Raw genomic sequence first — 26,607 nt, 5'->3', positions numbered from 1 at the left:
AACAGTTCTAGAGAAGTGTTTATCTTAAACAGTACTGAACCTGGTTGTTGTATCCTGAGCGGGTGGATTCCTGCAGGTATATGGACTGTTCTATAAGTTATGTTTTGTTTACCCATTATGCCAGAATGGCTATATTTATTTTGTTGAACCTGCAGTGGTTTATGCCTTGTTTTAAATAAACCAGCAGAAGAAGTGTTCCTGTGTCTACCTCTGTGAGCAGCCGAGTGAGCCGATCTACCACAGTTGGTGCTAGAAGTGCAGTCAATTTCTTCATATGTGGCAGCTGTGGACAAACAGCATGTACTGGGTGAAAGCAGCAATAAGCCAGGAAGCAACGACACACAGGACGGAGGAGCTGATCAAACACCTGGTCCAAGTCCAACAACACAGCAACAGCGGCTTCAACAGCAGCTGCAGGTACAACAGCAGCAGCTCGCTGAACAGGAAACAAATAAACTGTTGGTGGGAGGCCGGCAGTCCCTCCCCCAAGTCCAGGTGACGACACATACAGTTGAAGCCAGAAGTTTACATACACCATATAAAAAGACACATATGCATGTTTTTCTCAATATCTGACATGAAATCAGAATAAACTTTTTCTGTTTTAGGTCAATTAAGATTACCCTGATTATTAATATTTGCCAAATTCCAGAACAGTGAGACAGAGAATGTTTTAAGGCATTTTTATTACTTGATGCAAAGTCAAAAGTTTACATACATTTCAATACTATTTGGTACCTTGCCTGTTCAGCTTTGCCAATAAATTTTCAATAGGATTGAGATCAGGGCTTTGTGATGGCCACTCCAAAACATTGGCTTTGTTATCCTTAAGCCACTTTGTTACATTTTGGCAGTATGCTTCAGTCAGTGTCCATTTGGAAGACCCATTCCTGCCCAAGCTTTAACTTCCTGGCTGATGTCTTGAGATGTTACTTCAGAATTGCCACATAATCTACTTTTCTCATGATGTTATCTATTTTGTGAAGTGCACCAGTCCCTCCTGCAGCAAAACAACCCCACAACATGATGCTGCCACCCCCATGTTTCACAGTTGGGATGCTCTTCTTAGGCTTCCCAGCTTTTCCCTTTTTTCTACAAACATAATGAAGGTCATTATGCCCAAAAAGTTAAATTTTAGTTTTATAAGCCCACAGGACATGTCTCCAAAAATTAAGATCTTTGTTCTTGTGGGCATTTGTGTTATGGACTGGTGATTTAGGAGCGACATGCGACTAGCTCTGAGCAGGTGGTAACTATACTGACCGCAGTTCCTGATCTTAACACAACACTAGAAGTAGCCGTGGGATGTTCCTGTCACTCCCTGGACACCTCGTCACAGCCGGAGAACTAGCTACCCCTAAAGGTAGAAACAGGAAAGCTATCTTGCCTCAGAGAAAATCCCCGAAGGACAGACAGCCCCCCACAAATAATGACTGTGAGAGGAGAAGGAAATGACATACATAGAATGAAACAAGATTCACCAAAGGAGGCCACTTCTAGCTAGATAGATAGTACAGGACAGAACACTGTGCGGTCAGTAATAAAAACTAGAAAAAGTCCACCGCAGAGAAATGCAAAAATCTCCACACCTGACTAAAGGTGTGGAGGGCAAAATCTGCTGCCCAGAGCTTCCAGCTTAGCTGAATAGATCCATACTGATAAGCTGGACAAATGAGCAAAACATAGAATGTGCTGAACAATAAGTCCACAACAAGAGGACTGCAAAAGGACAAGCAAGGACTTATCTTTGCTGAACAGGTCAGAGTGTCAGGGAAATCCAAAAGAGCCGTGACTCCAAGCAGGAACAATTGACAACTGGCATTGATTGAGGGATAAGGCCAGACTAAAATAGCCGAGCCAGAAAGACGATCAGTGGAAGCAGCTGCTGATGCTAAATCCAAGAAGCAGCCATACCACTCAAAACCACCGGAGGGAGCCCAAGAGCAGAACTCACAAAAGTGCTACTTACAACCACCGGAGGGAGCCCAAGAGCGGAATTCACAACACATTTGCAAACATTAGTCTAGCTTTTTTATGTTTCTTTGGAGTAGTGGCTTCTTCCTGGCAGAGTGGCCTTTCAGCCCATGTTGATACAGTACTCATCTTACTGTGACACAATCTTACCAGCTTCCACCATCATCTTCACAAGGTCTTTTGCTTTCATCCTTGCATTGATATGCACATGTCGGACCAAAGCACCTTCATCTCTGGGACATAGAACCTGTCTCCTTTCTGAGCAGTATGATGGCTGGACATTCCCAACTTGTTTGTACTTGCATAAAATTGTTTGTAGAGATGAATGAGGCACCTTCAGGTACCTTGCAATTGCACCCAAGGATGAGCCAGACTTGTGCAAGTCAATTATCTTCCTGATATCTTGGCTGTTTTCTTGAGACTTTCCCATGATACTACACAAAGAAGCAGTATGTTTCAAGTGTGCATTAAAACACATCCACAGGTGTGTCTCTAATTAATTCAGATGTTGCAAAAAAACTTATCAGAAGCTTCCAAACACATGACACGACCATATGGGCAGTTTGAATTGTTTAAAGGCATAATAATCTTAGTGTATGTAAACTTTTGACTTTGCAATAAGAAATAAAAATGCCTTAAAACTTTCTATCTCTCTCATTATTATGACATTTGGCAAATATTAATAATTATGGCAATCCTATTTGACCTAAAATGGGTTAGATATTGAGAAAAATATGCATTTGTTTCTTTTTATATAGTGTATGTAAATTTCTGTTATCAACTTTATGTCCAAAAGGCAGTAAGACAAAAAAATGACCCTGGACAATGATGTAGAAGCTTTTTTAACTGTAATTGAAAGGGTAGCAGAGCGTGAGAAACTGCCCCAGGAGCAGTGGCTGGAGGTGCTGGCCTCCTATCTAACTGGTGAGCCCCAGAAGGCTTATTATGACCTTACCTTACAGGATGCCCAGGAATATTGTAAACTAAAAACTGAGATACTGGCATGCTCAGAGGTAACTATGCCTGTCCAACCTCAAATGGTTCTCCGCTAGGCGTATTGTGGCAATAAACCCCCTCGCTCCAAAATATTTGATTTGCTACATCTGGTACAGAAGCGGGTCGTAATGGACAGATTTATCCACTTCCTTTCAGGCAGGTGCAGATTGCCCAGGGGGACGAACTGGTTGGCCTAGTGGAAAGTTACCAGGTGGTTGAAAAGTCCCTTAGGAAGCTAGGCGGTCTCACATTCCCCATACTGGGGTACCCAGGAGGAGCCCAAATCTCCAAAGAGGGATAGTAGAGCCACCACCTGGGTGAGTCCAATATCCAAGTTGTTAGTATCGGGTCCCTATAGGAGTAGAGTACTAGACCTGGCCCATTCTTATGTCTTTGGTGTGCATGTGGGTGTAGACAAAACTCAAGATTGGGTTTTTCAAAAGTTCTACTGGCCTCGATGTCAGAGGAAGATTATTAATTACTGCCGATCCTGCCCTACCTGTCAGCTAACTGCCCTGTATCCCACTTCAGGAGTCCCCTAGTGCCATTGCCTATTGTAGACGTCCCATTTCAACGGATTGCCATGGACCTTGTTGGGCCCTTAGTTAAGTCCGCCTGGGGCCCCCAATACATACTGGTGGTGATGGACTATGCAACACGGTACCCAGAAGCGATACCACTGAGAAAGTCCTCCGCCTGGAGTTTAGCCCGAGAGCTAGTCCATATTTTCTCATGGATGGGCCTGCCAAAGGAGATTCTGATAGACCAAGGACCTCCTTTTATGTCAAAAGTAATGAGGGAGTTGTGTAAGGGTCTTCAGATTATACAACTCAGGATGTCAGTGTACAATCCACAGACGGACTGGTGTAGAGGTTCAACAAGATCCTAAAGTCAATGCTTAAAAGGTCATGGAGAAGGATGGCTGAGACTGGGACTGCCTACTCCTGTACCTGTTATTCTCTATTAGAGAAGTTCTACAGGCCTCTACAGGGTTTTCACTGTTTGAGCAGCTATACAGACGGCACCCACAGGGACTTCTGGATATTGCAAAGGAGACCAGGGAAGTAGAGGTTACACCCCCACCGAAGCATCATTGAGCATGTGGCCCAGACGCAAGAGCAGATCACAAAGTTGATGCCGATTGTGAAGGAGAGCATTCTTCAAGCACAAAAGGCCAAAGGAGGGTCTACAATCGGGCAGTGAGGTTGAGACAGTTTAGCCCTGGAAACCGGGTCTTAGTGTTGGTATCCACGGTCGAAAGTAAATTTCTGACCAGGGGCCATATGAGATAATTGAAAAATTGAGTGACGTAACTTACAAGGTCCACCAGCCAAGGAAAAGAAAGCCATACCAAGTGCACCTCATCAACCTGCTTAAACGGTAGTGAGATAGGGAACCGGTGGAAGATACATGCCTGGTGGCCAATCCTGAAGCCAGGGTCGAGGATGTCACAGTGGCAGAGACACTGTCACCAGCCCAGAAGCAACAGTGTCGAGAACTGCTTCAAAAGAACTGGGACCTGTTTTCGAAGTTGCCAGGATGTACGCAGGTTGTGAAGCATGAAATCCTGACTGAACCACATGTGCGGATGAACCAAAAGCCATATCGGATTCCCAAATCACACCATGAGGTGATCTTGAAGGAGATGAGGAGAATGTTGAGCCTGGACGTCATTGAGGAGTCAGAGCAGCTGGTCCAGCCCCATTGTTCTTGAGCCGAAACCAGATGGAGAGTGGTGTTTCTATAACACTGACAGGAAGGTAAATGAGGTATCTAAATTCGATGCATATCAGATGCTCCTGGTCAATTAACTCATTGAGAAGCTAGGGTTAGTCAGATACAGTGGGTACAGAAAGTATTCAGACCAGAGTGCTCTGGACCTCAGACTTGGCCGAAGGTTCACCTTCCAACAAGACAATGACCCTAAGCACACAGCTAAAATAACAAAGGAGTGGCTTCAGAACAACTCTGTGACCATTCTTGACTGGGCCAGCCAGAGCCCTGACTTAAACCCAACTGAGCATCTCTCGAAAGACCAGAAAATGACTGTCCACCAACGTTCACCATTCAACCTGACGGAGATGGAGAGGATCTGCAAGGAAGAATGGCAGAGCATCCCCAAATACAGGTGTGAAAAACTTGTTGCATCATTCCCACGAACACTCATGGCTGTACTAGCTCAAAAGGGTGCTTCTACTCAATACTGAGCAAAGCGTCTGAATACTTATGACCATGTGATATTTCAGTTTTTCTTTTTTAATACATTTGCAAAAATGTTTACATTTCTGTTTTTTTTCAGTCAAGATAGGGTGCAGAGTGTACATTAATGAGAAAAAAATGAACTTTTTTGAATTTACCAAATGGCTGCAATGAAACAAAGCGTGAAAAATTTAAAGGGGACTGAATACTTTTCATACCCACTGTACATCACCACCGTGGACATAACGAAAGGGTACTGCAAAAGAGCAGCTAGGAGGTTGTTAACTATATCTCTACCCCAGATTAGAATTTAGAAGTTAAATAGCCAGCCTTTTAAGTCTTTAGGTGTACAGTCTTAAACTGTACTGAGCCCAGTTGTTGTATCCTGAGCTGGCAGATTCCGGCAGGTGTATGGACTGTGCTATAAGTTATATTTTGTTTTCCCCTTATACTAGAAAGGCAGTGTTTATTTTTTTTAATCTGCAGTGGTTTATGGAACAAGCAGAAGAAACGTTCCTGTGTCTACCTCTGTGAGCCGATCTACCACAGTTCCCACCGGTACAAGATACATTAGCTAGACACATATAGTTTAGCAAAATCTAGACCCAGAAGTATTTAAAAAAATGAATTATTACATTTTGTGTCATCTAATATAGAAATTTTAGTATTTAATTGCAGAACAGTCCTTTTTATTGTACCAAAGCAATATTCTGGATTTATTGTAGAATCTGTGATATTTTTTTTCTTTTACTATGATTTTTTTCCCTTGTAATATTCTTTTTTACCTAATGCTCAAACATTACTTTGAATAATTCATGCACTTGAAAACAAGCTCAAAACACCCTATACAGAACATTTAGGAAGTTGTTCATTAAAATGACATTTAAGGGTGAAAACAGACAATTAGGAACACGTTTCATCTCTCAGTCAGATGGTCAAACTGTGAATCCTGTTTTTGAAGCTCTACAATTACATTACACCACTTTTACAATTTCCAAATTGCTTCTTCTTCACTGATGTTTATTATTGTGAAACACTTCTTATAACCTGGAAAGCTAGAATTACAAAGGACTTCCCACTGCGATCTTAGCCTTCATGCCAAAAAACACATGCCTTTTATTTCATAAACCTGATTAATCTGACTTGCAGTGCCTTACTATTCATACAAAAATTACATGAAAGTCCATAAATAAAAATCTAAAAAAGTTTTAAAGGACTAATTAAACTAATAACCACTAAAAGTCATGTCCTCTAATTTTTATCATTCTAATGTATCTATAATTAAAAAAAATTAATAAAATATCCTACATTTATGTTTAGAGGTCCTATTCAAATAAAGAGAAATCCATGGCACTCAAATTGCAGTGAATGACTCCTTATTTGTCAGTCATCTATTAACATGTGGCAACAATTATTATATACAGAAGACGGCAACATTTTTGTCTGCATTGCTGAAGGAATGGTTTAATATTTGTACCTTTTTGCTGAATAAATACTTGACATTTAATTACTAGTAATTAATTGCTTATTGCAGTTGGAGTGCCCCAGATTATTTTTCTATTTGCCATATGAATTGCAAGATCATTTCACTTGGCGCTAAGGAGAGGTGTCTGCTGTTCCAACATTCTTTGTAATACAGCTCTTAAAGGGAATCTGTCATCACATCTGTGACTCAAAATTTGAGAACAACATACCATTTGGACAGAGACCTGATTTGTCCCTGATAGTTTTGATAAAATCACTGTTTTACCTGTTGCAGCTCTGCTAGCCTTCTCAATGATGAGCTCCATTTAACCTCACTTGTGCCATTGATTGACAACTTTCCACCTACATTGCACAAAGAAAAGCCAGTAGTAGTGGGTGCTGGGATAGTTGAAGCTCATCAAGGACTACATAGCATTACCTCATAATTGAAAGGACTAGCAGAGCTGGAGAAAATAAAATTTCAGTAAGAAGCCCATTAATGATTTATTTCCCTATTTTATTTTTATGTTGCTCTCAATTAACACAGGGTAAACTTGGCAGATTCTTTTTAAGCTGAACAATGCACCCCAGACTTCAAATAAACTGCAGTTTTATAATGCAGCTATAATCCTATAATCCAGTGGTAGGCAATTACATTTTCTTTGAAGGGCTACATGAGAAGCCGTGACTGTTGTCGAGGGTCAGACCAATAGGCTGAAATTAATTCTACTCAATATTAAAATATTATAATTTATATTAATAATAATGGTATCACTTAACATTGAGAAGAATTAAGCATAAGATGTACATTGGATCACAGTGTGTTAAGTATCTTTATATATAATCGCCAGTTGGGACTTTCGGCCGCTCTCCCCGAATCCCATAAGGCACCGCTGCAGTGTGCACTCCCGGGCGGCAGGTGACGCTGTTGTACACAGACAGCTTGTAACAGGCAGTGCGGAGCACATGTAGCGGCGGTGCCGGCGGACAGTCACGGTTACACAGCACTTCTCGCACAGAGCAGGATGGCTGCCCAGTCATTGTGCCGCAGCAGTCGCGCTACATAGAGAGCGCAGGCGGAGCTCCGCACAGTGAGTGCATGACGGCAGAGGAGACGCACACACCAGTATCCGCACACACCTGGAACATTGGCACCGATAGCGGCACAGCCAGGACCCTGCTTGACGGAGCGGCCACCCTGCACCTGCATACGGGCAACCTTATGAACTGAGGGCGGCTGAAGAAGAAATGTGTAGTCAGCCCCAGCGAGGAGGTGAGTGAGACCCGGCTGCGACCTGCAGACCTGACAGCTGCAACGCACAGGGCATGCTGGGAGTTGTAGTACAAAGACCTGTCATAAATGTGTTTAAAAAAAATAAAAACTATGCTGTTGCTTATCATTACTGCCCCTTCAGTTAAAAGCTAGGCGGATATACACCAGGAGGTGATTATATATGTATATATATATGTATATATAATCGCCAGTTGGGACTTCGGGTCTCTGTCCCCGAATCCCATAAGGCAGCACGGCAGTGTCACTTGCGCAGGCGCAGTTAGTGGCCGCAAGGACACGAACTGCGCCTGCGCAAGTGACATTCACATCACCGCTATTCCCGCGCATGTGCAGTAACAACCACAACTGTAAGATATGTTGGAAAGCGCAAACAGTGTGAGACATGTCCGCTGCTCCTGTCAGCACAACTAAGCATACTCGGATGTTAATTCCATCAGGCCTATATCTAGTTATAATATAAGCACCACTGTGATCACAGTGGTGCTTATATTATAACGGTTCACACACTGTGATCTAATGTACATCTTATGATGTATGTACAATTCATTTAATTTTTTTAAAAATAAGATTTAGTAAAGTATAATTTTTATTCACTTATCCCTTTTCCCTTTCCCTCTTTCTAATATCTATTTGGTGGTGTACACCTTGTGAATATATTTTATGAGTTTGGATATTTCCTTTCCAGAAGAATTAAGCATGCTGACATCCCCCTATATACCATATGAGACCACACACAGCCCATATATACTGTAAAAGGCCACACTCATCCCCCTGCATACAGTATGAGCCCCAGTATAGTCCCTCTATATACAGTATGAGCCCTCATATTGCCCCCTGTATATAGTTTGAGCCCCAAATAGCTCTCTATATACAGTATGAACCAACACATAGTCTCCCCATATACAGTATGAGCCCCTACATAGCCCCTGTTTACAATATGAACACCCACATAGCCTCTCTATATACAGTATGAGATTCCCAGATAATCCCGTATATACAAGCCTACAACCTGAAGTAACCACCAAACCACTGCACGACCATCTCTACCCTCACCTGCTGTATCCTAACCCATCCCTTATAGATTGTGAGCCCTCGCAGGCAGGGTCTTCTCTTCTCCTGTACCAGTCGTAACTTTTATTGTTTAAGATTACTGTACTTGCTTTTATTATGTATACCCTTTTTCACACATAAAACGCCATGTAATAAATGGCGCTATAATAATAAATAATAATAATACAGTATAAGCCCCCTCATAGCCACTCTATATACAATATGAAATCTCTCATAGCCCCTTGTATACAGTATGAACCCCCACATAGCCTTCTAAATACAATATACTAGACACGTATTCTGTCTTTTTCTCTTTTTTGTGAAATATGTGTATCACTTTGTGCATTGCGTGTTGCTCGTTGTCGTGCAGCAGTAGATGCTCTACGTGATTCAGTTACTTCATTCGTTTCTCTTGCTCTGGCTACCCTCTGTCGGGCTGCATCAGCAGTTCTTCAACAATTTTGTTCGTCTTCTGTTTCATTAAGATGCAGGTTATGCATCCGTATGCGATTCGATCCTCTACGTGCAGCAGCGTGCTCAATTTGATCCATCTTTGCAATGTTGCCCAACACTGTTGCCTCAGTGTTGCCTGAGTGTTGCCTCACAATGTTGCCTCACAGTGTTGCCTCACAATGTTGCCTCACAGTGTTGCCTCACAGGCTAACATTCAAAAAAGGCTTATGCCTTAACTCGCCACCAGGGAGAGCTTCTTTCCTTAGGTATCCATGGTTACACCCATGCAGTTAGCCGCTTATGGTAGTAACTATGGATACCTAAGTTACTGTTCAGCTGTGGTTGACTCTGTGGATGACTCTTTGTGCACAGACACATGGACACGTCCAAATTAGGTATATTGATGTCCCCTCATAGCCACTCTATATACAATATGAAATCTCTCAGCCCCTTATATACAGTATGAGAGTCCACATAGCTCATTTTATACAGTTTGAACCCCCATATAACCACTCTATATACAGTTGAGTCCCCACATAGCCTCATATATACAGTATGAGCCTCCACATAGCCTTCTATATATATAGTATGAGCCCCCATATAGTCACCTATGCACAGTGTGAGGCCCCACAGCCTCCTAATTACAGTATCAGCCCCCACATAGCATCCTATATGCAGTATGAGCCCTCACTTAGCCCCTATATACAGTATGAGCCCCCACTTAGCCTACTATACACAGTGTAAGCCTCCACATAGCCTCTCTATAAACACAATATGAGCCTTCACATAGCCCTTCTATACAGCATAAGCCCTCACATAGCCCCCTATATACAATATGAGCGCCTACATGGCCTCCTAAATACAGTATGAGCCCCACATAGCCTCCTAAATACAGTTTGAGCCTCCACATAGCCTCCTATGTACAGTGTGAGCCCTCACAGCCTCCTAAATGCAATATTAGCCTCCACATAGCATCCCATATACCGTATGAGCCATCACTTAGCCTCTATATACAGTATGAGCCTCCACATAGCCCCCTATATATAGTATATGAGCTCTGACATAGCCTCCTAATAGAATAAAAGCCACCACATAGCCTCATATGTACAGTATGAGCTTCCACATAGCCTCCTATATACAGTATGAACCCTCAAATAGCCCGCTATATAAAGTATGAGCCCTCACATAGCCTCTCTATATACAGATTATGAGCACTCACACAGCCCCTTGTCTACAGCATGAACCCCCACATAATCCCCTGGTATACAGTATGAGACTCCACACAGCCTCCTGTATACAGTATGTGCTCCCACATAGCCTCTCTATATATGATGAGCCTTCACATAGCCAATATACACAGTATGAGCCCCCACATAGCCAATATACACAGCATGAGCCCACACATAGCCTCCTATATACAGCATGAGCCCCCACACAGTCCTTATATAGAAAGGCTTTGTAGAGGCTTTTACTGTATTCAGTATGCTATATGGGGGTTCATACTTTATATAGGGGGCTATGTAGGATGAGCCCCCACATAGACTCCTAAATACAAAATAAACCCTCACACAGCCTCCGATATACAGTACAAGTCCACACATTATTATTATTATTTATTGTTATAGCGCCATTTATTCCATGGCGCTTTACAAGTGAGGAGGGGTATACATAATAAAAACAAGTACAATAATCTTAAACAATACAAGTCATAACTGGTACAGGAGGAGTGAGGACCCTGCCCGCGAAGGCTCACCATCTACAAGGGATGGGTGAGAATACAGTAGGTGAGGATAGAGCTGATCGTGCAGCGGTTGGTTGATCGGTGGTTACTGCAGGTTGTAGGCTTGTCGGAAGAGGTGGGTCTTCAGATTCTTTTTGAAGATTCTGATGGTAGGCGAGAGTCTGATGTGTTGTGGTTAGTGTTGAGCGATACCGTCCGATACTTGAAAGTATCGGTATCGGAAAGTATCGGCCGATACCGGCAAAGTATCGGATCTAATCCGATACCGATACCCGATACCAATACAAGTCAATGGGACACCAAGTATCGGACGGTATCCTGTATGGTTCCCAGGGTCTGAAGGAGAGGAAACTCTCCTTCAGGCCCTGGGATCCATATCAATGTGTAAAAGAAAGAATTAAAATAAAAAATAGGGATATACTCACCTCTCCGACGCAGCCTGGACTTTACCGCCGTAACCAGGAGCCGTTGTACCTAAGAATGCGCGCTTGAAGGGCCTTAGATGACGTCACGGCGCTCTGATTGGTCCGTAGCGGTCGCGTGACCGCTACGCGACCAATCACAAAGCAATGACGTCACCTAAGGTCTTTCAAGCGCTTGAAATACCTTAGAAGACGTCCGCAGCTTCTGATTGGTCGCGTAGCGGTCGCGTGACCGCTACGCGACCAATCACAAAGCAGTGACGTCACCTAAGGTCTTTCAAGTGCTTGAAAGACCTTAGGTGACGTCACTGCTTTGTGATTGGTCGCGTAGCGGTCACGCGACCGCTACGGACCAATCAGAGCGCCGTGACGTCATCTAAGGCCCTTCAAGCGCGCATTTTTAGGTACAACGGCTCCCGGTTACGGCGGTAAAGTCCAGGCTGCGTCGGAGAGGTGAGTATATCCCTATTTTTTATTTTAATTCTTTCTTTTACACATTGATATTAATCCCGATACCGATTCCCGATACCACAAAAGTATCGGATCTCGGTATCGGAATTCCGATACCCGCAAGTATCGGCCGATACCCGATACTTGCGGTATCGGAATGCTCAACACTAGTTGTGGTAGAAGGTTCCAGAGTAGGGGTGATACGCGAGAGAAATCTTGTATTTGATTGTGGGAAGAGGAGATAAGAGGGGAGTAGAGAAGGAGATCTTGTGAGGATCGGAGGTTGCGTGTAGGAAAGTACCGGGAGACGAGGTCACAGATGTATGGAGGAGACAGGTTGTGGATGGCTTTGTATGTCATCATTAGGGTTTTGTACTGGAGTCTCTAGGCAATGGGGAGCCAGTGAAGGGATTGACAGAGGGGACCTCTGACACATAGCTTCCTATATACAGTATGAACCCCCATATAGCATACTAAATACAGCATCTCTATATAATGTACAGTATGAGCCATCCTCCACCAATGTATTCCCCACTGTCTACATCCTGAGTATGCAGATAGCAGTGACAGCGAGCAGCAGCGGCAGAGGGTGGGTGAGGGCATGGTGCGGCCCAAGGGCCACTGTTTCAGCACTTGGCTGTCTCAGTCTGCGGGCCAGACTGGATCAGCCAGAAGGCCAGTTCTGGCCTGTGGGATGCAGTTTGCCCAGCTCTGCTATAATCCCGTCCATTTGTCCTCTATATTTTTTGTTATCATAGATTCCTTAGGTGAGCAATAGTAGATAGATGGGTACTGCTATAGAAAGTATATATATATATATATATATATATATATATATATATATATATATATATATAGTATTATACTACTACATAATTTTATGGTTTCCTAGCTGCTGAAACTTTGTGAAACTTGACTTATTATTTTACTATGACCCTTGACCTTTTAATTTGTTCACACCAGCTCCCTGCATCAGACATCAGTATACTATTCAAGACTGTATGGTCAATAACTATTTTGATCAAGATCCACTGGGCCTAAAGACAGGAACAGTTAGTACTAACATTTGTGGCTGGAACTGCCAGGCCAATCGCCTTTGGTCTTCTATCCTTGATGAAGAAGGCTAATATTTTATACACACTATAATAAGCACTGCCCGCATTTTCCACCAAATAAAGGCAGCCAATGTCAGTGCCATACTGCCAAAGATGTTTAATGAAATTCTTCAAAACATTCAGTGCAAAGGTGAATTTTTGTATAAAAAGGTGTTTGATACATTTTCTCTAATTTACAATTTATTATGATAACAAACAATACATTTTACAAAATACATGGGCACATAAAGCAATAAAAATGGCATTCTATGTAAAATATGCCCTTTATTTCTGTGTTATTTTTAGATCTAAATTAATACTTTAGCCTTACTAGTAAGCCTGTAAATTAACAAGTAGGAAAGGCAAGGGTGCATATCCAGCACACAATATAGCCAGCATACAGCTGTTCTTTTAGTAAGCAGATGGAAAATTAAAATACAACCATTGAAATCAAGCTTTTGCATAGTAATCTTGACTCATATTATGCTTCTAAAATAGATACACAATTACTCAAAGCATCTGTGTTATATACAAACTGTGTTTATTTTTGTCATGACTTGAAAGTGACCTTTGTCAGTGTGTACAGGGTATAAAAAAGCAAATTAACAATGTAGGCACACTTTGTTACTGTCTTCAAGTGGCAAGAGAAGAGGAAGAGGAATATGAGCGCTTCAAGCAATCTAGGAGCCTTGGACATATAGATCTTCCTCCGAGAAGACTAGGTTGGTAAAAAAAAAAAAGCTTAAGAGGTTGTATAATAAGCAATTCTAAACTCTGTAAAATGTCTCTTATCTCTAGTATTATTTTAATACATTTATTGTTCTATTTATTTATATTTTTATGAGGTCAGAACTTAAAATGTAAAAGTAAGACAAGAGCTCGTTCCTATTTAGGGAATAAAACAGCTGATACAATAAAAACAATTTTACATATTATATAGTAAAACATCTTAAATCAACTTCCCTCCCTCCTCCCTATAGACTTATGACATTTATTGACCAAAATGGATGGGATATACAAAAAAAATGTCTGTGTAGGGCACATTACCTCCTTGTATTACATGGACACCCCATTGATTTAAGTGAGCATTATCATGTGATCAATTTGAAGAGGACTGAACACTTGATAAAACTGAAAATGGAAAGAAAGTGCTGCATTTCTGCTGTACAGTAAAGCTTTATCTCTTAATCTTCATGTAATTTGAGTTAAGACTTGTTCACACACCCTTTTTGTTGCGCTTTTTATGTGGGAAAACAACTTTTACAGTAACAGCACAATGACTGATATTTCTAAAATCTTTCATAGATTGCATTTTTTTCCTTGTGGTTTTTTTTTCTCTTCCATTTTTTTGTTCACTGGAAAGTGGTATGCTTACTTCTAATTCAATAAAAAGACCCATGGAAGGTCACAAGTTTTATTCAAATTTATCAAATTTCAAATGTATCACTAAGAAACAGATTCAGAGACACAGATGCAAAATGAGCGGAAAGTTTCTGATTCGAGATGAGCGAACCCGAATTTAAAAGGTCGGGGTTGGTACCGGACAGTTAGTGCTCGTTGCTAAACCCTGAGCACAGACTTCTCCCGAAAGTCCGTTGCAATGTTCTGAGAGAAAGGTGAGAGAAACAGAAAGTAGATAGGACATTCAGAGAGAGAGATTCGAAGGGAGAGAGAGAGATTTTCCTGCTCAAAAGTTTGGGTAGGGTACCAGAACCAGAACTTCCGCGGGTTTGCTCATCCCTATTTCTGACTTGTATCCATGTCTCGCAGATCTCCATAAATTTTGATGGGTGAATTTGATCTACAAAATCGGATCACAATAAGACATGGTCTGAATCATACGATTTAGTATCCATGACTTTAACAGATCTGTGAATACATCCATTCTACTCTGTGGGTCTGAGTGAGGTCGGAGAAAAAATTGAACTACACTCTGACATTTCACACGGTGTGTTAGAATGCAGCCTTACATGCAGGAGTTACGTCAAGTTCAACCTTTCAACCGTCCCCAACCTTTAAACAATAACCATTCTTAGGAGTGTCTTGTAAGTTATTCATGACTTAATGGTATTATAGAGTTTAGCAAATCAAGCTATTATTATATTAAGCAAATAGAAACTATAGATGTTAAGAATATCCAGAGACCTTTGACTATCATGTAGTCCTCAAAGATGTCACTAGAGAAAAAACATCACATCACACTTAGGCCTCATTCAGACATCCGGTTATTCTGCATACAAGAAAATTGGACAGATTATTCTGATCAGACCCTGACCAGAGTTTGATCAGAGTTTAATACGAGTGTGATATGAGTGTCATCTGATTTTCTCGTACAGGGGGAAAGTTTAAAAAAATTACCATCTTCTCTCTGAAAAACACAGATAGCACTCTTAACATATGCAGTTCAGTAGAGTTAGACTTTGTTCACACATTAGTATTTTTTATCAGTATTTCATCAATGTTTGTTTGCCAACACCAGGAGTGTCTCTAAAACACAGTCAATTATAGCTTTTCTCTGTAAGTTCCACTCCTAGTTTTGGCATTCAAACACTGATGCAAAATACTGACAGCCCTTAGACTGACTCCAAATGTAGATTAGTGCTCAGCTGTAGCACAATTGAAGACAATAGTATCATTATGGAAAATATCATTGGAAGATATGATTTTGGAAGGAATGTGTGCATTTTAACTTAATCACACAGGTGGACACAGACAGAAGAGGGCCCCTGTACAAGAACAATATATGGATCCTTTTCAGTCGAATAGCTCATTATAATACACAAATCCTCCTGCTTTGGAGGTGGAAATGCGCGCCCTTACCTCCTAGTCCCCTGAGCGGCTGAGCATGTTGTACCAATAATATGTCCACACCTGCTTAATGACCATAAGGAAAACAGTGCAAAACGATAAGTAATGAATATTAGCTTAAGCAGTAATAACAGCAAAAAAGAAATTGATTTTTTTATGTTGTCCTGTATTGTATACTTACTGATTTTTTAAGAAATGTTAATTTCATTTTTCTACATCATGAAAGAACTTTGTAACTACAGAATACATTATTTATCTTGTATTAATCCAGAGTTACAAATTTCATTAGAGCTCAGAACTGCAATCACAATTCTATTGGTTTCTATAGCAGAAAACTTGTTCTGGCAACTTCAGTGCCCCCCAATAAATAGGAGCATAGCTAAACTCTTAGGGATGATCCTTGTGAGAAGTTTGGCTTCTTGTGCTAGCAAAGAACAAAACTGGGATTTTGTTGGTTTACGCTGTGCTATGTGTTTTGTAGGAGGACATAATTCCGAATCAGAAGCGCGGCAGCAGCAGCATCGGATACAGTCTCAGTCCAAGTATCAAAAAATGGTTTGTGCTTGTGTATTTTATTCTCTTGCATGATTGATTATTATTGTACATGTGATTTTCTTAAATTAGAAAGTCATCACAATACATAAACCATACTTGCTGAAAATGGACCTCCTAATTTTAAACCCTGTATCATTTGTATTATGCAATATAAAACACATTTAGTGACATTTATCATTTCATTTACATCAAACTTTTTGTGCAAATCGTGATAGTTCACTGATGCAAATGCCCAAACCAAATTTATCAATGTTTTACAAAATGTAATAATATTTTTAGCACCTATGCCAAAACTAAAACTAAAAATGATGAGAAAAGGACTTACGGTAATCTTTTTTTTTCACATAATTTGATGTAATTTGTTATTGCATTTGTACGTAAAGGTCACATGCTCTACAGGTCATAGCTGCCCTAAAAAAAGGTGTGGAACAAATACAATTATATTGCAGCAATTTTAAACAGGCATAAATAGTTTCAAATTGTGCGCAATTCTAGAACATGCGGCATTTGACATATTAGCCTCTTGCTCTATTCCAACATTTGGAAGTGTACAAGTTAATATTAGAAAGCTGTAATTTGTGCAAAAATTTTTGTAATTTAACAAAAATTTCCACTGTTATCCAACACTGAGAAGTGGACTACCAAGCCGAAAAAGTCACACTGGCAAAAAAATAGTGTATTAAATGGCGTAAGACATTGATTATCTTTGCTTAGGCATTTCATTGTTGCAATTTAAGCAAAATATTGGGGCAAACACAATAATTAATGTCCCCAATGTGTTTAATATTGTATTGTGTGCTAGATATAAAAAAGAAACCGGGGATTAAAGTGTCCCTCAATTAGAGAACCCTGTGTTGGTAAGTATGATTTATGTATTGTGACAACTTATTAATATGGTGTGACATTTGCTAATTATTATAAAATGATGTAAAAGCTTTGCTATATGACTGTTGCAATTACAAACCCAAAGCAAGTTATATATTGCTGATGCTGTATGATGAGTGAGGATACTGCTGACACTTATTACTGAGATTGGAGGATACTGATACTGCTTCTAGGCTCAGTAACTCTTATCTAGCATTGAGTTGCCAAAGGTAAGAAATGTTGCTATGGCAACACAGTAACATAAATCACTTACACAGAATCATGTAAGTGGGAAGGGCAATTAACCCTGTAATGACATGAGATGTAATAGTAAGTCACATGTCAGGTGTTAGTTTATGAAGCGTGGTCAGGAGCTGACACCACTCCATACTCTGGGAATACTGACTGTGATAGCCAGCTAGCATCTTACTGTAACAACAGCAACCTGAGCTAACTCTAGTAACTGCTGTTTAACCAGTTAAATGCCACAACCAGTCACTGACAGCGGCATTTAAATAATGCAGTCACCAGTGTACACGTTGCTGGATGCTAAAGTCCCCCACAGAAACCATCTTTGCCCTCTTGGAGAGAATGGAGATTGTCATTTTGTCTATATATTGCAATGAAGCTATATTTTTTGGTCACCATAAAAGTCTAAAAATTTTAGATAAAATGTGATCAAAAACATCATATTTGCACAAAAAAGTATCATAAAAACATCTACTTGCCGCACAAAAAACAAGCCTTAATGTAGCTCTATTTTAATAGAGAAAACCATTACGGCTCTCAGAAAAGGATGATACAAACCAATATATTTATTTCTTTTTTTTAACAACATTCAGAATTTGTTTAAACAACTTAAATGAATAAGAAAATGTAGACATGATAGCCTCACAGTAATCATACTGATATGGAGGGTCAGGTTGCTAGATCTTTTTTACAGCACAATGCACACTACAAAAAAAAATCCCCCCCTCCCCCCCAAAAAAGGCTTCTGTGCTGGAATAGGCATCAGAGGTGAAACGTACGTTGCTTGGGACATTCTGTGTTTCTCTCTCCCCCTCCCTCTCTAGACTTTGCACAAAGTAATGGACGATTTATAAGAAGAAGTTACACCTTTGGTGAATGACACTTGCTTTTCATTCTTGGACTTTTGGACAAGGTGAATTATTCACATAGTTATGTCCCTGGCTTCCCTCCATCCGCCTTTGCTTGACTAATAGGTTTCTCCCTATTCACAGATAAAGAGACCTGTTACCTGAGTCACGTCGTCTCTGGCCACAGCTCAAAGTGTTTTTTTCTAACATGACACATTGTTTTAGAGCTTTTAAAACATAGATCATTTCATCATGGCAGCATGGTTTGATTCATGGTGGCAGTGGTTTGGACAGCCGCACCTTACAGGTTCTCTTTGAGGAGGTTGTCTTACGGTAAAAAGTGCAAAATGGCCTGATGATAAGCTGATAATACTATCTGGGTGCTGTATAGCAGTATACATCTAGGTAATATGTGGTAGTCTTTAATCATTGTTGCCACTATTACTTTAGACATGGTATATACAATTTATCTATGTTATTAATTGTATCCACTGTATTTCTATGCAAATTGCTTTTACATAATCCTCCTTACCTTGACAAGCCAGAGCTGGTATGTCACTCTCCACAAGGAGAAACCTGTATTTCTAGGAATTATGTGACTTTTTGCTACCACAATGCATTAAAGTGATATTTTGGCTGTGTCATTTTGCCTCCTGATGGCAATTTGAGCAATGTATTTTGACATTGTTTTGGCAAAATTACAGAATTATGTATACGGTAGTCGCTATATGAAGGTTCTGTGTGATGTTCCGTTTGAGCTTCTTTAGACTCTTTGACGATCATTCCCTGCATATTTTCAAAAAATCCAGCATTTTTTCTTCTACTTATTGGATTTGATACATTTACATATTGTCTATGTTCATTGACTGAATATAACATTTTTATAGACACATAATTGAGAGATATATTCTCTCTGGCACTCTATTTGATGGCATATTTACATTTATGTGTCTGGATATACAGTTGGTGTCTGGACATATATTCTTTTTCATTACATGAGACTCGTCAACTTTACTACATGGTTGAACCAGACATATTACTATTTTATATAGCACAGTCAAGCTAATTATAATTTATTTAATATCAGTATATATATCTGATCTGAACAGATTGGATAAGATTGCCAAACTAGTGCGGTGGAAATAATTTTAAAGGGTTTATAGTAAAAGTAATATTTAAATCTAATTAGTCCACCCATCTCTGTGAAAATTCTATATAACCCCGGCCCCACACCACTGTCTCCTTCCTGTGTACTCTGTGCATAGGCACAAAGTAGCCAATTGGTGTTGGGGCGGGATTATACAGAGTTTATGAATATCAACTATATGGCAGCAGGTTTACTAGTCCTCTAATTATAATGTGCTGCTGATAAAACTGTGATTTTTTTCAAAACTACACTTAGCAGCCCACTAAATGAGACATCATTGGAATCAGGGTCTCTTTCAATACATCATGATGCTATCAGATTAGGTGGCAAGAATCTGGTGACACATTCCCTCTCAGAAAAACTGGAACTAAATCCTGCTCAACTGTGCATAAACTAAATAATGGTTCTCTGTATGGGAGGTGTGGTTTATGGGATGGAATCATGGTTATGTAAAAGAGCAGGGAAATTTTTTGCATATTTTCACCTTCCCCTCCATAATAATATGCTGTACAATGCAGCCTACAGAATGTTTTGTCAGGAATTAACTATGTTGGAGTTTTATTATGCTCCATTCTTTTATAAAAAAGGAGCTTGATATTTAAATACTAGACGATTCAATTAGAAATGTTAAAAGGTTCTTTATTATGATACAGAAATGCACAACAGAACATTTGCCGCATTACAATCATAGACACAAAAGACGCAGGGGACAATTAATTGCTGGGGAAAATATTTTTCATCCTTTTTAATGAACAAGTCATTTATTAAATCTGTGTATTACAGTGATATATTGTATAATCATAACTGAACAGCAAGAGTAATAATGCAAGTGATTATTACCACTGTCACTTGTGCTTTGTCTATATTTAACACTAGAATGCTACGTTTCTGCATGGTATGAAGTCTTTGTTGTAAATATTTGGAACGCATGTAATCACACAGAAAGGTATATTCAGCCTGGGGCAGACCTTGAATTTGATCATCGACGCATAAGGTATTATTGCATAAAATGCTTGTTTTTATTAAAATCTAGCCAACATGATACATACCTAGACTGACAAACTTGGGTTCGAGACCCTACACGTGTCTATAATTCATTGTTTCAAACTTGTCTGCTTGTAGACCATATTTTCATTCACAAATGAATTCTCTATGTTCCAGGCAATATTGTGCCAAATGTTTATTAAACTTTTATTTTTTTAGCATTTGTCCAATTATACAAAAGTAATTCTATCCTATTTTTTTTTTTTAACTCAAAATAAATGGGTCACTAAACAACATCCGATCAGCTGCTTCTATGCTGAACAGCGGTCATTTAATAGAATATTTCCGCAGGCTAACCCGCCTTCAGATGCACACGGAACAATCTGTAACTCATCTCCTAGTGCGAATAGGCTGTCATTGTTCTCGTCAGCATAAGTCCTCTAGGTTTAATAATAATAATAATAATATTAGCAAATACCTTCAATTAGAAATGTAGTATAGTTCTTCTGATTCGCTGTATCGCTTACCCCGTATGCAGGGCATTGCAGTAGTTTAGGTATCCATGGTTATGACCACTAGCAACAAACTAACTGTTACTATATGAGTGGTCGTAATTATGGATACCTAAGCTACTGCAATACCCTGCATATGAGGTAAGCGACATAACAAATCAGAAGAACTATACTACATTTCTATTTGGAGGTATTTGCTATTTTTTTTATTATTACACCTACTACTTATTTGGATAGGATCTTGGAGATGGGAATATCCCCTTAAGGATCAAGAAGCTTTGCTTATTTGCCTATAGTTCGTTTCATAATGATATTCTGAAAACTAAATTTAAGGTTTTGTTCAGATCCAGAGAGAAGATTATAGAAGAAAGCAAAAGGAGGAGGAAGATGCTAAGATACAAAAGATGAAAGACATTCAGAGAAAAAAGGTATGTGTTTTACAAAATGGTATATTGTTTCTAACATCATTATGTCCATCGGAAATCAAATCATAGTATCATAAATTATTACAGCGAAAAGGCCAATTTCTTGTTTATTCTGTTTCCCTGGCGTCTAAATTGGCAAAGAAAGAGTTTAGCAGTCCATCTATTACAGAATTTGTGCTTAAGGGTATTAAGAATTTTAAGACATATTGAGGACGTTTATATCCACTAAAGCCAAAAACTCACAATCAATAGAATTATGACTTTCATTTCTTTAGTAGTGCAAGCTAGTACATTAAAAATAATATTTTATTGCTCGCTCTCAAAACATGCTTTAGGTATTTTAATACATTTTAATACACAGTCTCATGAAAAGAGTAAGAAGATAGCGGCACTCACCAGTTTGCTGATTCAAAGTGTTTAATCCATTTGCAGATTAATACTAGTAATTAATTATTAGTATTAATCTGCAAATGGATTAAACATTTTGAATCAGCAAACTGGTGAGTGCCGCTATCTTTTCGTACAATACACAGTCTCTTTTCATGAGACTGTGTATTATACGACTTGGACAAAGCTGAGCACCATAAAATCAGTTGCAAATTAACGCTGGCATGAGAAGGAGAAACGTGATTGTAAGATCTCCTGCTGTGAGTTATATGGTCCTAGTGCCATTCCACTCCTGAACATTTAATACATTTTAATACTTTGCCTGATGTTAGGGGTCGAGTTCCCGCCTCTGCACAGGCGGAATCACTTGCAATCTCTGCTGCGGTCTCCCATTTTTCTCCTGCCGCAGTGGAGCCTGCTCAGCGGAGGCGTCGGTCCCAGCGTCTCGTTTAGTCTGACACTGTGCAAAGGGTTACTGCTGCCTCTCCAGCTTCTGCCATTATAGCCAGTACTGGTCAGCGGCAAGCAGACATCTTTGGGACTAAGTCCTACTTTTCCCCTTCTGAGCATGCCCAGGGTAAGATCTCTCATTGGAGATCAAGGGTCACATGCTCAGGTACTGCAGCAACTCCCATTGGTCCTCTAGGAAGGTCCTGAAGTTGCTGAAGTTCTGTGGCAGACTCCCATTGGTCCTTCTGGGAAGGTCCTGTAGTTGCTGCAGCTATAAAAGGTTTGCATGACCGCATGGCCATGCGCTAGTATCAATCTATGTTATGTGCTTTGTGCTCATGTGGTCTTGTGTGTATGTATTCAGGGTCCCGGTTGAAATAAGCCCTAGAATACCGGCACTTCCGGTGAGGAGTTTGTGTGTGTGCAAGACCACTGACTGCTATCAGCTCAGCAGTTAGCTGTGTACTCCTGTGAGTCTAACAGGGCACAGTGCTTTCTTTTGTCGGTGACTCTGTGAGGTAACAGAGTTCGCTTATACCATCATATAGTGCCATTTCCTAGCAGCAGGTTCCTCCTGCACGGTGGACCCCGGGCTGCGAACGCACCAATAACTTCATCTATTTACTCTGTACGTTCCGCTAGCCCTAACACCTGATTGACTGATTTCTGTCATTTCGCTCGATAGATGTAAATTATTGATTGATAGGCTTGTTTATATGCAACCAAACAACAACAAAGAAACACAGAAGGAACAAAAGCATTGTGCAGATTTGTGCTGCCTTCTTTATTTTTTCTATTTTAATAGTTCTTTTGTCTGAAGACCCACAAAGGTCTGTGTAGCAGCACAGACAGCCTGTATGAAGGCACATGGAGTCCCAGCAGAGCACCCCATGCTTCACTAAGAGAAGCCTCCATGCGGAGATATTCTTTACTAGAAACAATGCTTTTGGTGGATAATTGCACTGTAACATGGTACCTGTTAGAACATAACATTATGCTTGGAGGAGATCTATTACACTTTTAGATAACTTAGAGCTTGTCCGGAGATATAATATAATAGGGTGCTTGGGCTTTAAGTTTCAAAGTTTTATAGCAGCATGCACCTACATTTGTGCTCAAAAGTTTACACACCCGACAGAATTTTTGCTTTCTTGGCCTTTTTGTTCAGAGAATATGAATAATAACACCAAAACCTTTTCTCCACTCATGGTTAGTGGTTGGGTGGAGCCATTTATTGTCAAACTACTGTGTTTTCTCATTTTAAATCATAATGACAACCCAAAACATCCAAATGACCCTGATCAAAAGTTCACATACACCGGTGATTTTGGCCTGAACAAGCACAGAAGTTGACACAAATGGGTTTGAATGGCTACTAAAGGTAACATCCTCACCTGTGACCTGATTGCTTGTAATCAGTGTATGTAACATAAAAGCTGAGTGAGTTCCTGGGATCCAGCCAGACTCCTGCATCATTCATCCAGCCGCTGATGCTTCTGGATTGTGAGTCATGGGAAAAGCAATAGAATTGTCAACGGATCTACGGGAAAAGGTAGTTGAACTGTACAAAACAGGAAAGGGATACAAAAAGATATCCAAGGAATTGATAATGCCATTCAGCAGAGTTCAAACTGTGATTAACAAATGGAAAAGGGCTCTGTAAAATCAAAACCATGGTCAGATAGACCAACAAAAATGTCGTCCACAACTGCCAGGAACATTGTTCGAGATGCAAAGAAAAGCCCTCAAATAACATCAGCTGAAATACAGGACTCTCTGAAAACTAGTGGTGTGGCTGTTTCAAGATGCACAAGAAGGAATCACTTAAAGAAAAATGGGCTGCATGGTCGAGTTGCTAAAAGAAAGCCATTACTGCGCAAATGCCACAAAGTATCTTGCCTACAACACGCAAAACATCACAGAGACAAGCCTCAAAACTTCTGGAACAAGGTACAGTAATTTGGAGTGATGAGACCAAAATTGAACTTTTTGTCCACAACCATAATGTTACATTTGGAGAAAGGTCAACAAGGCCTATGATGAAAGGAACACCATTCCTGCTGTAAAGCATGGAGATGGATCGCTGATGTTTTGGGCATGTGTGAGCTACAAAGGCACAGGAAACTTGGTCAAAGTTGAAGGAAAGATGAATGCAGCATGTTATCAACAAATACTGGAGGCAAATTTGCAATCATCAACCTGGAAGCTGCGCATGGGTTTTACTTGGATTTTCCAACATGACAACGATCCAAAACACAAGGGCAAGTCGACCTGTCATTGGCTACAGCAGAACAAAGTGAAGGTTCTGGAGTGGCCATCTCAGTCTCCTGACCTCAATATTATTGAGCCACTCTGGGGAGATCTCAAGTGCGCAGTTCATGCTAGACAGGCCAGGAATTGAAGGCTTTTTGCCAAGAAGAGTGGGCAACTTTACCATCTGAGAATATAAAGAGCCTCATCCACAACTACCACAAAAGACTTCAAGCTGTCATTGATGTTAGAGGGGGTAATACACGGTATTAGGAAATCATTTATGTAAACTATTGATCAGGGTCATTTGGATGTTTTGGTTTGTCATTATGATTTAAAAAGAGAAAACACAGTAGTTTGACAATAAATGGCTTCACCCAACTACTAACCATGAGTGGATAAAAAGTTTTGGTGCTATCATTCATGTTCTCTGATAAAAGGCCAAGAAAGCAAACATTGTGCTGTAAACTTTTGAGAACAACTAATTGCCAGTTTTTGCAGTTCTTGTAAAACAACTCAAAGACACCCATAAAAGAAAGAGACACCTCCCTGACTCCCAGTTGACAATCCTCCACCAAAAAAAGGCTCCAGGAAAGCAGTGCTGGGGTTGGGTCATGACTTGGCAGATAGGGGGCGTAGTTTTGTGAAAAGGATCCTTTGCCAATTTCCTATCTTTTGGAAAAGTATTATCAAATGGTGGCAGTAACAATGGAACAGGACAAATTTTGAACTGTCAAGATTATTATCATTAGAGATGAGGACTAATGTTATAAATAACTGCAAAGTGACTACTAGCTCTCGTCAACTTAAAAAAACTACTTTGCAAAAAAGTTTACCAACTTGATTTTTACTATTTTCGAACAGCTGATCAAAAAATCATGGACAGTCGATATTTTTTATGGACACATTTCAAAACCATGATAAATCATTGATACATTTCTTCAGTCCATAATTTTGATATGAAGATATCAGTTGCATTCAGTGTGAAGCGTAAAATGATGATTATTACTGTCATAACTATCTGTCGAAGTTTAAAAAAAAAAATCATGGGCGTATCAAATTTCTTTTACACATAGGAGAAAATAGAAATTTCTGGACAGTTGGCATCACTGCTTTACAGAGATGTTGAAAACAGTGGTCTGACTCCATAAGTAGGTTTGTAGGGAGGAATGGGGCTACATAGCCTAAAGTTCATGACAAATCCAATATGGTAATTCAGCTTTCAAATCGGAATACTCAGGGAACTATGGAAATAAAATAAGCGTAAAACCTGGCCACTTTCGTCCTGATGACATCATCTTTCGGTACTACAGTGCCTACAAGTAGTATTCAACCCCCTGCAGATTTAGCAGGTTTAATAAGATGCAAATAAGTTAGAGCCTTCAAACTTCAAACAAGAGCAGGATTTATTAACAGATGCATAAATCTTACAAACCAAAAAGTTTTGTTGCTCAGTTAAATTTTTATAAATTTTAAATATAAAAGTGTGGGTCAATTATTATTCAACCCCTAGGTTTAATATTTTGTGGAATAACCTTTGTTTGCAATTTCAGCTAATAATCGTCTTTTCTAAGACCTGATCAGGCCGGCACAGGTCTCTGGAGTTATCTTGGCCCACTCCTCCATGCAGATCTTCTCCAAGTTATCTAGGTTCTTTGGGTGTCTCATGTGGACTTTAATCTTGAGCTCCTTCCACAAGTTTTCAATTGTGTTAAGGTCAGGAGACTGACTAGGCCACTGCAACACCTTGATTTTTTGCCTCTTGAACCAGGCCTTGGTTTTCTTGGCTGTGTGCTTTGGGTCGTTGTCTTGTTGGAAGATGAAATGACGACCCATCTTAAGATCCTTGATGGAGGAGCGGAGGTTCTTGGCCAAAATCTCCAGGTAGGCCGTGCTATCCATCTTCCCATGGATGCGGACCAGATGGCCAGGCCCCTTGGCTGAGAAACAGCCCCACAGCATGATGCTGCCACCACCATGCTTGACTGTAG

The 26,607-nt window shown here is 40.1% G+C and overlaps 1 protein-coding gene across 6 annotated transcripts in view; it reads left to right on the top strand.

The window, feature by feature from the left end:
• EPSTI1 (epithelial stromal interaction 1) overlaps positions 1-26,607 on the top strand; it is a 454,026-nt gene that overhangs the window by 287,446 nt on the left and 139,973 nt on the right. For all 6 annotated transcript variants that reach the window (XM_077297337.1, XM_077297335.1, XM_077297334.1 and 3 more), the window contains exons 3-5: positions 13,776-13,859; positions 16,427-16,500; positions 21,449-21,532. In XM_077297337.1, the coding sequence (XP_077153452.1) occupies positions 13,776-13,859; positions 16,427-16,500; positions 21,449-21,532 (242 nt within the window). The remainder of the gene's footprint in view (positions 1-13,775; positions 13,860-16,426; positions 16,501-21,448; positions 21,533-26,607) is intronic.

Source organism: Ranitomeya variabilis, chromosome 3 (assembly GCF_051348905.1).
Source record: "Ranitomeya variabilis isolate aRanVar5 chromosome 3, aRanVar5.hap1, whole genome shotgun sequence".
In the NCBI taxonomy this organism is placed as follows: Eukaryota; Metazoa; Chordata; class Amphibia; order Anura; family Dendrobatidae; genus Ranitomeya; species Ranitomeya variabilis.
The sequence above is the reverse complement of the archived record's forward strand: the minus strand, read 5'-3'. Positions and strand labels throughout refer to the sequence as shown.